The sequence below is a fragment of the Talaromyces stipitatus genome, genomic scaffold (assembly GCF_000003125.1).
Source record: "Talaromyces stipitatus ATCC 10500 scf_1105507295527 genomic scaffold, whole genome shotgun sequence".
Taxonomy (NCBI): Eukaryota; Fungi; Ascomycota; class Eurotiomycetes; order Eurotiales; family Trichocomaceae; genus Talaromyces; species Talaromyces stipitatus.
The window spans coordinates 2,411,592-2,425,297 of record NW_002990114.1 but is presented as its reverse complement, the minus strand read 5'-3'; the positions used below and the strand labels follow the sequence as shown (position 1 = coordinate 2,425,297).

The window sequence follows — 13,706 nt, the reverse complement described above, 5'->3', positions numbered from 1 at the left end:
CCACCCGCTTCAAATGCCCGAACTCCAATGCAAGAAATCCAACATGCTATAGACAATCACCCGCAAGCAATGCTTTAAGAATACCCTCACCTGGTCCAGAAATCTGGCTTACAATCTCTTTTTCAGTCACAAAACAAGCTAAACCTTTCTCATCGCTTCCTCTGGAAGGAGTCGAGGAACTGCTTCCACTCTTAGATGGTGTGCGGAGGATCCCTGACCCGCCGGCAATAGTACCACCACGACCACGACCCTGAAATTCTCCAACAAGACCCAATGTCTCCAGACTACCCACAACATCCTTGAACTCCGTTGCAGTAAGGGGATGGAGAATATTGTCACTGCGGCACAACGAGCAATAGGTATCAAAGAGCTCTCGCACAGTGGGTGCGTTCACTCTGGACTTGGACGGCGTAGCATAAATCTCCATGTTACGTCGCTTTCGGTCGAGTGCCACCAAAGCACACAAGGCTGCTTTTTGCTGTAGATTCAATCCCTGAAGGCGCTGTGTAGTACCTTGACCAAAGACTGCAGCAGTGATACGAGCAACGTGAGCGATCGATGCTCTAGGCGCCGTGAGAGCAGTATACGCATTGGCTAGAGTGCGTGTCGAGGCAGGTGTCTTGGGAGGTGATGATAGGTTGGCATTTTCTGCAAGGGCATGCTTCGATGGGCTTTCCGGAATAGAACTCTCTTTATCTAACTTGGTTTGAGTCTCTTGCTCGATGACATCGATGGCCCGTTTCACCAGATCAAAAGCCTTGCGTAGATCACCTGTTTGGGAAGCAACTTTCTTCGCACACAACTGTATAGCTGCTGGCTGAACGAAAGGAACAAAGTCACCGCTCGCTTTGGCCTCACTCTCGGGTACTAGTGATCGCAAACGGGTATTAATAACGTTGGCGATCTGAGCTGCACTATAGGGCAAGAATGGAAGCAGGATGGGTTTCAAATTGTTTGCCTTGAGACGAGGCAGAAAACGATCCGTAAGGTCTAAAGCGTTGGCGATACCAATCAAGAGCAGCTTCGACTTGCTGTTCAGTGACCACTCGAAGAGGGAATAGAGAATTTCTGGATCGGCGGTAAGAAGATGATCAATCTCATCTAATGTCACCAAATATAAGTCTTTCGACTTTTTGGTGGGAACAAACATGCTCCTGAGTTTTTCAATCTCACTCACTGAAAACACGTCGCAGTCATCGCACAGAGACTCGACAAGTTTTCCATAGATGTCTCGTGCAGCGCGCATACTCACACAGTTGACATGCGCGGATTTGACAACAGCATCCACATTCAGATCCCGACACACTTCATCGATCATTGCGCTTTTGCCGGTTCCAGGAGGCCCACTAATGTAAATACAGCCTCCTTTTCGTGATTGCATGCCGTTTTCAATAAATTTCGAGAGTTCAGCGCGCTCCTTCTCCCTTCCGATCAGACGTCCAGGATTTGCGCTTCGTGCAAACATTTGTCTGGCCGGGGTGTAGACTGTGTTCGCACCTACTGGAGTGCCAGCATGACGAGGTGTGCGAGGTGTCAAGGATTTTCCCACGACCTGGACACGATGCTTAGGAGTGACTGGAGGAGAGTTGGCAAGCGCATCGCGAAACCGCTTCGACTGAGGAGTGCGAAACTCAGAGACCACAACATTTTCGGCTGTTCATTTGACAGTTAGTAAGACAGCATAGAATATTTATAGCATGAGAACATACCGTCCAGTGGCTTCGTGGGCTTAAGGTGCGTGTCGCTCTTTGATGGTGATAAGGTATCGTTGTTCTGAACATTACGTTTCGAACGACTATTACCGTTGGTTGAAACTTTGGCGCTGATCTGGTTCGTGTATTGTGGTTCGCAACTTTCGATAACCCTAGATCTGAGGCGAATAGAAGAAGTCTGGGTGTTGCTATCTTCTTCATGAATCTTAGGTGTACGAGCTCGGCGCTTGCTACTAGAACGAAGAGGCAGAGTGTCTGAAATCGCAAAATTAGTAAATAAAGGAGAATATTTATCCAACAAGAGCTCTTACCCTCAATATCCACAGCAGTACGCTGCCGCTTTCCCAATACCGTAGCTGCCATTTTTGATGCTAGTCGTATTGTGCTTCGAAAAAGCGGCGATGTGTTTTTGAAGGAGAGAAGGTACACTCGGAGAGCAGGTACATCAAGTTATATCCGAGACGCGTCGCGCATTCCCAAAACGTCAAAATTGAAAGGGCGCGACTCGCGTTTTAGCCGCGCTCGTGTGGCTTGAATTTGGTCATGTGACTTGTCCGCTTTGGGCGGCACGGTGGTCTCCCCAGACCATAAGTGCAATTCTGCGATATAGAAATCTTATGCAAATCTGCACTTCTATCAGGCTTCGGTCACCGTAATTGTACATTATGCATAATTTCCCAGGAGTCGGTTCAACTTGCCATAGCAGCGGAAAGGAACAACTTCTTCACCGGATCCCCACCAACGCCTACAGATGACGATAGCGAACATTTACAGCTAGCAACTTCTACATGGTATTACTTTCTCACATCGCATACGAGCCTTTTTAATTTCCGTTCATCTCTTCACTTTCTGGTTTTGCTTGTGGTAGGTGCATCTAGGGAGATCTCTAATAATACCACTCAGTTAGGCGTGAAAATCCGTCAATCTGCACCGGCTTTTGTTTGCCGCCTTCACTACCTAGGAAGCTTGCCTTTACTTACCAGATCTTCCTCCTACACACACATCTTGACAACTCTCACTTTATCCCACCTTGCCCATCATGGAGGGCGACGTGGTAGCTCAGTTCCAGGAAGTTACAGGCTCTACCGAAGAGCTTGCAAATCAATATTTAGATATTGCAGATTTCGATATCCAACAGGCTATGCAACTCTACTTTGAGAATGGCGGGGCACCTTTAGGACCGACACAACAACCCGCATCTGCCGCAGCCTCTCGTCCCAGCAATGCCATCAACATAGATTCAGAGGATGATGACCTCACGATAGATGAATCTCGATCATCAGCTCCGACGCGCCAGCCTGCCGAATCCACCTTTGAAGACGATGCCGCCATGGCTCGCCGATTACAAGAAGAGCTGTATGCTGGCGGCGATTCTGGAGACAACGTGCGAGCACCTATTGCAAGAACGACAGAGACTCTTGTTGGTCCTGGGGCAGATGGCTACGGAGATTATGATCCCTTAAGCCATTTTAGAATGCGACAAGGCGGTAGAAACAGTCAGTTGAGAATCTTTTTGCCACACATGATCAGTGATTGTGTAAAACTAATCGTCTTTATGTTTTACAGCTCGCCCAGGTATATTTAACCAACGCGACACGTCTATTTGGGACGAAAGCTCTGAAAATGGAGCTCCATCACAACGAAGCGCTCTAGCTCGCGCCACTGGAGGTGCTTCAGAGACGTCATCCAAATCAACCTTGCTAGCTGAGATGTACCGACCGCCGTTCGAATTGATGTCTAGACTGCCCTGGGATGCAGCTCGTGAGGAAGGGCGAGAGAACGAAAAGTGGCTACTCATCAACATTCAGGACCCGTCCATATTCGACTGTCAAGTGCTGAACCGTGACCTTTGGAAAGACCCAGGTGTGAGGGATACAGTCAAGGAGAATTTCATCTTCTTGCAATACAACAAGGACGATGAGCGGGGTTTGCCTTACTTACAATACTACTTTCAAGGGAGTGATGTGTCGGACAATTACCCGCACATTGCTATTGTCGATCCTCGAACCGGAGAACAAGTTAAAGTGTGGTCCGGGGCACCAGTCATCAAAGCTCCAGATTTTCTCATGCAACTCCACGAGTTTCTAGATCGGTACAGTCTCAAACAAAACGCCCGCAATCCAGTTGCCAAACGGAAACCCGATGTTCCTAGAGAGAAGAAGTTGGAGTCGATGACTGAAGAAGAAATGTTGGAGATGGCGCTCAAGAATAGTCTGGAAGGAAATGCTGCTGCTGAGAAGTTAGCCGACCCGGATGAGCTAACCCGAAGCACCGGTGACCTCAAGGGCAAAGGAAGAGCAGATGAAGACATTTCTATGGCTGAAGAAGAAGAAGAAGAAGAAGAAGAAGCGGCGGCCGAACCAGAGGATCCTAATGTTTCTGTTTTTCGATCTATTCCTTCTGATCGGGTTCATACGGAGCCACCGGCTGATCCAACAACTACGACTCGTATTCAGTTCAGGCATCCTTCCGGTAGGGTCATTCGTCGGTTTTCGCTGTCAGACCCTGTACGGCGGATTTACGAATGGCTCAAGTCAGAACCACCTCTCGAAGAGAAAGCAGGGGTTGTATTTGAGCTCAATGCCATGGGCAAGAACCTGATCGACGAGCTTGATACGACCGTCCAGGATGCTGGCCTTAAGAATGGTACCGTGATGATAGGATATTTGGAAGACTGATCTAGACTATTACTATTACTAGCCACCAGGTCGAATCTGCATACATTGAGGCGTTGGAATTCAGTCTACGAATTCGATGGATCTGTCTACCATCTCTATTCTCAAGACACATCAGCATGCTTGCCTTCAACGATATTAATGACATTTGCCTGTCCATATTTTGACTAGAAAGGGCTATCAACACCTTTTTCGTGTATTAGAACTGATGACAGCTTTGACTGCAATGATAACGACCTGATTTAGATGCGTACCAACAGCACAGCCCGATAGAGTTTACTGATCGTGCCCTAACATAGTCTCTGGCCTGTTGTGATAAAAGACATACCACAACATGCTGCGTAACCAGAATACACAAAATCTAGATAAACAACAACAGAGTGGAGACTAGTCAGCCAATAAATGCAACGGTGTACCTGAAGGAGCGAGCTCCTATACGTCGCTTGTGAGACTTTACGATGTATCAATACAAGTGCCGTATTACATACAATACAACAACTACCGGACCCCGCCAATCGCACCTCCCTCGATTGTTTACAACTTTACAAGCTGCCGCCTTTTAGCCGCTACTACAGATGGGACGATGTGACCGGCATGTGTTTGTTGTTCATTTACTTCTTGTTGTTATGATTCTGATGATGTTTATGGTGTTATGATAATGTCAGTTGTGTTGTACGCTCCAACTGATTGAGAGGATGCCCATGAGCAAGTGTTGGCATCTGCACCCAATAATTTCCGAGGCAAGCGATATCGAGCTACCCAAAAAACAAAGCGCTGCCTGGGCCCTGGCCTGAATGAGTAGCTAATTGTTGGACGTCAGAGTGATCAGAAATCATTATCCTATCTTTTGAACTAATTCTTCAAGATCAGCTACAATTTTGAGACCAATCGTCGAACAACTCTCCTTCTACCACGAACTTTCCCACCAGCTTCCAATTATTTTCTATACTTCAATTCAATTATTCCTGGTGAATATATTTCGAATCCTATTGAAAGATTCGGACCCCGACGTGATATAACAATACCACTATCTCGAGCGCTCACGGGAAACAATCGCGGGTCCATTACCACTCCTTGCTGGCGCCCTTGTTTACAAGGAGCAACGACCACATCCTTCGATTGTCGATGCATAAGCGCAGTTTCGTAAACGCATCGAAGAATTTCATATACCATACTCGATTCCCAACTTTCATTTCACCAAATCGCCTGTCACGTATCCTGTGGAACAACGTCATTGTATTGGACGCAAAATGCAGGCGGTTGCAGATCCAGAAACGCTATACACCAAGCAAAACTGCCTTGGTACGTTATTATTTCACATGCAGGGCACTTGCTTTCTTTGTTCGTTGTACTAATGCTGCGTTTGAAGGTGGTGGAAGCTTCGGTAAAGTCTACAAAGGGTATGTGATCATTGAGTCCCGTCCGTTCATCAATTACATCGTTCTGACTCTTCCTCCATGCAGAGTCGACAAGCGCACTGGCCAATCTGTTGCGATCAAGATCATCGACGTCGAAAATGCAGAAGATGAGGTGGAAGACATCATCACCGAGATCTCCATCATGTCGACCATGAACTCACCTTATGTGACCAAATATCTAGGCTCATATCTAAAAGGATCCGACCTTTGGATAGTGATGGAGTTTTGCGCTGGCGGAAGTTGCTCGGATCTTTTGCGGCCGGGCATTATACCTGAAGACTACATCATGATCATAATAAGGGAGCTACTCCTTGGACTGGATTATCTCCACAGTGACAAGAAGTTACATCGAGATATTAAAGGTATGACAAAGCTCTGTTGACCTGCTATGGAGATATAGCTAACTTGATCTCCATAGCTGCCAATATCTTGCTCAGTGGAAATGGTCAAGTGAAACTCGCTGATTTTGGTGTCTCCGGTCAACTCAGTGCCACTATGACAAAGAAGAATACATTTGTGGGGACACCCTTCTGGATGGCACCAGAGGTCATCAAGCAATCGGGCTATGACTACAAAGCCGATATTTGGTCGCTAGGTATCACTGCCATTGAATTGGCGACTGGACAGCCCCCTTACTCCGATATCCACCCGATGAAAGTTTTGTTCTTGATTCCAAAGAATAATCCCCCGACACTCCAAGGTAATTTCAGCAAGATGTTCAAGGACTTTGTGGGTTTGTGTCTTCGACGCGATCCGAGAGAGCGACCCACTGCGAAAGAGCTGCTCAAACATCCATTCTTGAAAAGAGCCAAGCGCACAACCTATTTGACTGAGTTGATCGAGCGGCACGAGCGCTGGCAGGCAATTCACGGACGAGGCACTCCGGATGACGACGAGGATCGTACCTATGAACAGCCGCCACCATCAAAGTCCATTGAAGACGATGAAGATTTGTGGGACTTTGGAACCGTTAGACCAGCCGGTAGGAATGCCGGTCTTCAAGCGTTGACCGGCGCAGCAGCAAATGTTCGCAATCAGGCCCATGATCCTTGGTCCTCAGACACCAGTCGATTAGCGAAGAGTGAAAGCGCCGATGTTGAGAACAGTTCTAAAGAAACAATTCGCGTCAACAGCCCACCGCAATCTCCTACGAAACAGAAGAGTTCTATACCGAATTCTTTTGCATCACCGACGAAAGTCCCACTACCCCAGTCTCCGCAAAAGCCGCAATCAGTTCATGCTTATCCCGGGACTCCATCATCTCGCCTAGAGAAGTCTTCATTAACCAACAAGGAGAATGATAGCCCATCCACCAAGGATTATGACAAAGCGCTTCAACAAGCTCTCGCCTCAGACCTGACCTTTTTGAATCTTGCTGAATCGCCAAATACGACTCCTTCTCGGCCGCAATCTCGACAGCAGACAGCACCTACTCCTATTGCTAGCGAGAACATAAACCGAAAGCCAGTTAACAGCCAAGTATCAGCTTATAACGCCCCAAACCAGCACCAACCCTCTTCTACTGTTCTATCCGCTCCCAATCTAGTGGTCCAACGATACGTTGGATTACCCGAACAAAAAGCTCTCCCTACCTTTCAACCGCTTCCAACTCCACCAATGTCAACGCCCCAGCGGCCTCGACAATCGGAGTCAGCACGGACTCGCGAAAACAGAAGGAGGAGCGTCGACTCCCAAATATCAACAACATCATCATTAGGTGGTCCGAACTCCGCGGCATCGGATAAGAACACCCTCAGCCGGGAAGTTATCATCCCCGCTCTCGATCATGCACTTCGCTGTCGAGCAAGAGGTCTCGATAATACCTTGACCGTGATGGCACAAAGCCCCGGCGGAATGTCGCTGGAAGCCTCACATCGTCATCAGTACGCCCATGACAGAATCAAAAGACTAGCAGTTAAAGCTGCTAGTATCTTCAAGGAGATTGATAGACTGGATCAGGAAGCACCCGTGGACATGGAGATGGGTCAGTCATCGACTACCGAAGCGTTTATCGATGCACTCATCAGATACTGTGAGGTTGATACTGTTGATCCTGAGGCGGGCAACTAGACTTTCAGTCCGGATTGTCCACCATGATGATATTCCAAAACCTCATTCTACAATATCTCTTCCTTTTGTTGGTTATTGCTCGCTTATTTTGGTTTATTGTGTGTTGAACACTGTTTCTGTCCTATTTTTATGTCTCTTGTTTCAGTTATCATTTGGAGTTTCATTCTACGGTGGGCTTAAGGTTGGGTTTCTTTTCAACTTTTGGGAAAGCAGAGGTTATTGAGTATCCTCATAACAGAGCAATACATACTTGTTATTACATACATAGTTGTTATACAAACATATTGCACGTTCCTTATTGTACACTCTGTCACCATTTACTTTAGAAATTAGGGCTTTGCATGATATATCAACCATTTTATTCTAGATCACAGACCTGTTAACTATGAGGTTGCGGAAATAGCCAATCCGTCTCAGGGGTTGGCACTAGATAATTCGTGATATTAAATTCATTATTGTTTGCCATCGTCGTGGGCCCATTTATAGACATGGGATTAGTCGTGCTCAAGCCATTAGTGTTGTTGGTGTTATTACCATTTCCGTCAGGTGAAGTCATACCCAGTGCTGATAATGGTGTTGGCATGTTTGGTACGCGAGGCACATTGAAGAATCCGAATACGTCAAGATATTCAAAGTCGGTGTTTGTTAAGCTTCGACTCATCAGAAGAGAGCCATCAGCGTCTGCGTTCTGTCTTTCTGAAGAATTAGCAGACTGCAATGGCACCAATCCATTTGAGTTGGATGCAGCGCTACTTTTGGGACCATGCTGTGGCTGTCGGGAGATCAAAAAATCGAGGTCAAAAGCGCAACGTCGCATATCCGCTAATATCTTGACAGAAGACGGTGTGACGCGCTCGCTTTCGGTGCCTGCCGTTTGCTCATATTCACTATACTCATCGAGGACTCGCTTTAGAATCGTGCTATATCGTTCTGCGACTTTCCAGTGACGGCCCATTTGCGCCAGTGTGTCCACAAACAGATAGATATCTGGACTCACTGTGTGAGCAATTGTTGATCCATGAACGAGTAATAACCGGGCTGAAACCCAAAGAGAAAAGGCGAATGGCGGACCAAGTTTGTCAAGCATGTTGTTCTCGACAACGAGTCGGGTCAGCGTCAAAATGTTATCGACCGCTAGTAGGCAGCGTTGACTGGCACTATAGGAGGGTGTGAATATGGGAGATCGTGTAGTGGGATATGCGGCGGAAGAATGAAGGCGAATCACAGTTCTGATAGTTGTAAGCAAGTGGAATCAATTGCATTCGAGCAGATTTGAGTACTTACGTTTGATATGTAGCATGAAGCATCACCCAGTCACATTGAAGTCCCTTTTTTCTTTTCATGCTTTGTAATAAACGTGATGCATTTCCAAAAGCATATTCAGTAGGGAGATTGAACTCCCACGCAGAGAGTTCGTTATCCAGCTTGCGATAGGTTGCTTGCCATTCTTCCACGTCTGAAAGCGCCCCAATATCCACTGGCCGCTTAAGGAACAGGTGTATGCGCGAAAGTATGCTTAGAATCTCGATATAAAATCCAAAGGAATCTACATTGTCTCCGTGATTAGAATGATTCCCGTGATCTCCCGCGGCACGGAACCATCTTGTCTCAACCGGCTGGTTTCCGATGAAGTATTCTTCTCGGCAAGGTAGTTTCCGATTAATTTCCTTTTCGTCCAGAGCAAAGTCAAATGCCGTAGCTATGGTTGAGTATCGATCCAGTAAATAGACCATCCAGAATAGGCGCCTACGGCTCTCGTCTTCAATCCATGTCTCAGAGTCAGGTAGGACATTGGCTCTTAAAGTATAGATGGACGGATAAATTGACGCATCAAGGCCCGAATTCCTTTCCACAGCTAAGCCTATTTGAACAACCGAACGGGCTATCAGAGCCAAAAGTTTCCAACCCGGTGGTCCGTTCGAAGAGCCAACAAAATCCAGTGACAAAATGACTAACGCTTGAATGGCTTTAACTGAAGAGTTCTCGATACCATAAAGCAGAACTCGCTGTTTCGACGATTCATGATAGCGCTTCCGGTTCGCCTCATTCAGTCTCGGGTCGAGAGAAAACCGTAGAGCCGTTGCAACAATGGCATGAAGAACCACGCGGTCCGCTTCCTCCAACGGAGACGGTCCGAACAGAGTATCTAAAGTAGTTCGGCGATGCAGGATGGGGCACCAACTATTGACGTGCTCAAAGTATAGATCAACTAGTGCATAGAGTAAATCATAAGGGGGTAATTCAAGCTCGGAATTTGATAGCGACTGCTCTTGATTATTGAACAAGCTGACAGGAACAGTCAATGAGGAATCGTTGTGAGAGAAGTCGGTACCTGTTCGGTCAGGAACTGACGGAACTTGAGAGTGTGGAGTAGAGTGAGAAATTCCGTTGGAGACCATGGGAGTGTGATGTATTTTAGCAGACATTGCTGATGGACTACCGCCTGTCGCATTGTGATGACTGAGGGTTGAGTTGGCTAGTCTTTGCGCTATTGGATATGCCGATGGCTCCCCAGGAAATACTGAATTTTGGGGACTGGGTCCCGTTGCTGCTGAGAGCTCCGACGGTGAGGTATGAGAGACATAGGAAGGTAATCGTGGTTCTTGACATTGATTGTGGTTGTCGTGTTGTAAGTGTTGATTGCGTATGATATGTGTCTCGATCAATTGAGCTTGTGTCTGTATAATCGCCTCGAGCCGGTCTGTTCATTGATTATAGTCAGCAATCGACACTGAAGATGGGTTCGGCAAATGTCTGACCGAGTCTTTGTTCCAGTTCCTTTCCGTAACCCGCTCGCAAGCCTGGTTTCCTGCGCTCTTTATATTCGCAAGTTTGCCCATTACGCGCGCACCACCCGCAGCTTGGTTGAGCTCGGTCTACATATAAAAATCAGCAATGACCAACAATGTGTCTTATAATCCGTACCACACTTGACTTTTCTTTGCTTACACAATTCGCATCTGCAATTGTCAGTTCACATGATGTACAAAACTAAGTGTGTTGCTTGCGATTTTAGCCTTTAGGAAGAGAAGGTGCAGCGCAAAGATGCAGGGCAAGTATATAACTCACGAGACCATCAAGGGACGCTTTCTTTTAGTCCTACGCGATTCTTGGGCGCCATTCGAGCCCATGAACTGCTCGTTATCAGACTCTGCAGCGGATGATTCCACGTCTGGACTTTGACCTTGCTCATAGTCAGGCATGGGCCTGTCCCCAGTCTGTGAAAAGGACCTACCAGTAGAGTTCATGATCTAGTTCGCTCGAGATATGGTCGTAAGCGTACATGCGAGAGTATGAGGGGTATCCCCAAAAGAGTGCCAGTTCCGTCAGACCCGCAGCTTGGCAGATGGCACGAATAATTAGCCCATGCTCTTGGAGATGGAGATGAGAAGGAGAATATAGCATTGAGTGTTAGGAACAAGCAGAAATCTGTAGATTCGGCTGCACGTCTGACAGAAAGGAGCGCTTTCCTCGCAGCGTAAACCTTGATTGGCCAGACCCCGCAACAATAGGAGCTTAGTCAGAATAGTAGCCAATCACAATGAATCTTCCCCAGATTCTTTCTCCGCTTCGCACTAAGCCATTTCAGGAAGACGTTCTTCCTACATAGACTGTCTACGGAGAACTCTCATTCTCGCGAAGGAACGTGTCTGTCTGCAAAGCATAATTTTCATGCATTAATCATTCGGCTAACTAGAGCTTTCTATCACCACGAACCAGCAAACGAACCTGACGCGAAGATTCTCAGCGTCGCGGGGTTGCAGATGCTCGGGGTTGCATTACCCCGAGGGCGAGTCGCCATCACCACGGACTTATGTCCGATGTGGTTGAGTATTTGGTTGAACTTCTTCCTTAAGAACTTCCCCCTTGCTCTTTATAGAAAAGTATTTTTCAATTGATTCTCTGTTTGTCGTTTTTTTCATTAATCCAGACACATAAACCAGCATGGCTTCAGTATCATCCTTTCCCACAATCAAGCATGTACGATCATTTATTATACAAGGTGTGGGTTCCGGAGGAGACTACCACAATGTGAGATTAATATGTGCTTCAATTGAGACTGGGCCATGCAAAATGCTAACCAACAACGATTTCTAGGTGAAAGGAGGCCACTGGCTTGTCGATAGCTCGATATCGACGCCAATGGCTCGATGGGAACAATACCGCGCATCAAGGACCAGCTGGGGTATTAATGTCTTGGGATCGTTCTGCGTCGAGATTGAGGCTAGTGACGGCACCAAGGGGTTCGCTACTGGGTTTGGAGGACCTCCAGCATGCTGGCTTGTACATCAACACTTCGAGCGCTTTTTGATTGGAAGCGGTATGTTCTGGACATTCATGTCGACGTAGAACACATAGAAGGCTAATTAAGTTGATTGATTAACAGATCCCCGTGATATCAATGATATGTTTGAGAGAATGTACCGCGGCTCAATGTTCTACGGGCGTAAAGGTCTCCCTACTGCAGTCATTTCTGTCATCGACTTGGCTTTGTGGGATCTTTTGGGTAAGATTCGCAAAGAACCAGTTTACAAAATGATTGGTGGCGCCACTCGTAAGAGATTACATTTCTACTGCACCGGTCCTCAGCCCGCGATAGCAAAAGAAACTGGTTTCATTGGCGCCAAGGTTGCCCTTCCGTATGGACCTGATGAGGGTATTGATGGCCTGAAGCGAAATATCGAGTACCTTCGTAAGCAACGAGAAGCTGTCGGTCCTGATTTCCCGCTCCGAGTGGACTGCTACATGTCATTGAATGTGTCTTATACGATAGAACTCGTCAAGCGCGCCGAGGCTGAGGGATTGCACATTGACTGGTGGGAGGAGTGTCTTTCCCCTGATGACTTTGACGGCCATGCTCTTCTTAAAAAGGCCCATCCAACAGTCAAATTTACCACTGGTGAACACGAATATTCCAGATATGGATTCAGGAAGTTGATCGAAGGACGCAATTTGGATATCATCCAGCCGGATGTCATGTGGCTCGGTGGCCTTACAGAGTTACTGAAAGTCTCCGCCATGGCAGCTGCTTACGATATTCCCGTGGTTCCTCACGCATCCGGATCATACTCGTACCACTTCGTCGTATCTCAACCCAACACTCCATTCCAAGAATACCTCGCCAATTCCCCTGATGGCAAGAGCGTGGAACCTGTGTTTGGAAATCTTTTTTTGAACGAACCCATCCCGAGCAAGGGATATCTGGATGTGACTGATCTCGACAAGCCGGGATTCGGCCTTGAGTTAAACCCAAAGGCTCCATTGATTCCTGCTTCTGCCCTTCTTAACCCAGCCCCTGCTAAGAGCTTACCAGCATCAGCCTCGACAGAGGAGCCGACCAAAGAGCAAGTCAACGGTGAATAACGGCTAGTATAGCTTGGATTCGTAATGCAGCTAGACTAACACACATGTGTTTATTCACATTTAGCAAGAATATATGGGCCATGGCTGTGAATATTTGGTAGATCATCTTGAAATTATTCAATTGATTAGTTTCTTTCCCCTAATACCATACAATAAGCTATATTCAAATACCAGCTCTCCCATGGACACCATATAGGTCAAAATACTGATATTTCGAGTAACGTTGGGCCTTGGAAGTCCTCCAGCAACCAATTTTCAGAAAAAAAAAAAAAAGGTAGAGCTATCGGCAATATACCCCCATGTGATTTCGGACTCGGTGTGGACTACCCCGAAATACCGAGCCGTGATATCGAATTGTGTGGGGTCAACCAGAGAAGTAACTCCATACAGGCAGCTTTTCGTGACAACATGTGTGTGCATATTACCGGAACTTAATCCTCAGCTGGTGAACCGCTGAGAATGAATTT

General features: G+C 46.9%; 5 protein-coding genes across 5 annotated transcripts, besides 1 other annotated feature; 3 read left to right on the top strand and 2 right to left on the bottom strand.

Annotated features, from left to right (window-relative positions):
• Positions 1-46: 46 nt before the first annotated feature.
• Positions 47-2,075, bottom strand: TSTA_089400 (cell division control protein Cdc6, putative; the record flags this gene model as incomplete). Its single annotated transcript, XM_002478621.1, has 3 exons — positions 47-1,653; positions 1,710-1,967; positions 2,024-2,075. 3 exons carry the CDS (start codon positions 2,073-2,075, stop codon positions 47-49), a joined length of 1,917 nt encoding a protein of 638 aa, XP_002478666.1.
• Positions 2,076-2,751: 676 nt separating this feature from the next.
• On the top strand, positions 2,752-4,390 carry TSTA_089390 (UBX domain protein (Ubx5), putative; the record flags this gene model as incomplete). Its single annotated transcript, XM_002478620.1, has 2 exons — positions 2,752-3,208; positions 3,279-4,390. The coding sequence occupies 2 exons, from the start codon at positions 2,752-2,754 to the stop codon at positions 4,388-4,390; spliced, it is 1,569 nt and encodes a 522-aa protein (XP_002478665.1).
• Positions 4,034-4,061: a microsatellite.
• A 1,247-nt stretch (positions 4,391-5,637) lies between the features above and the next one.
• On the top strand, positions 5,638-7,875 carry TSTA_089380 (Ste20-like serine/threonine protein kinase, putative; the record flags this gene model as incomplete). Its single annotated transcript, XM_002478619.1, has 4 exons — positions 5,638-5,689; positions 5,757-5,787; positions 5,851-6,167; positions 6,224-7,875. The coding sequence occupies 4 exons, from the start codon at positions 5,638-5,640 to the stop codon at positions 7,873-7,875; spliced, it is 2,052 nt and encodes a 683-aa protein (XP_002478664.1).
• A 379-nt stretch (positions 7,876-8,254) lies between these two features.
• TSTA_089370 (C6 transcription factor, putative) lies at positions 8,255-11,280 on the bottom strand (the record flags this gene model as incomplete). Its single annotated transcript, XM_002478618.1, has 6 exons — positions 8,255-9,104; positions 9,160-10,576; positions 10,635-10,751; positions 10,801-10,835; positions 10,945-11,082; positions 11,111-11,280. The coding sequence occupies 6 exons, from the start codon at positions 11,278-11,280 to the stop codon at positions 8,255-8,257; spliced, it is 2,727 nt and encodes a 908-aa protein (XP_002478663.1).
• Positions 11,281-11,820: 540 nt separating this feature from the next.
• On the top strand, positions 11,821-13,239 carry TSTA_089360 (mandelate racemase/muconate lactonizing enzyme family protein; the record flags this gene model as incomplete). The annotated part of the gene is made up of 3 exons (XM_002478617.1): positions 11,821-11,907; positions 11,974-12,196; positions 12,263-13,239. 3 exons carry the CDS (start codon positions 11,821-11,823, stop codon positions 13,237-13,239), a joined length of 1,287 nt encoding a protein of 428 aa, XP_002478662.1.
• Positions 13,240-13,706: the final 467 nt, after the last annotated feature.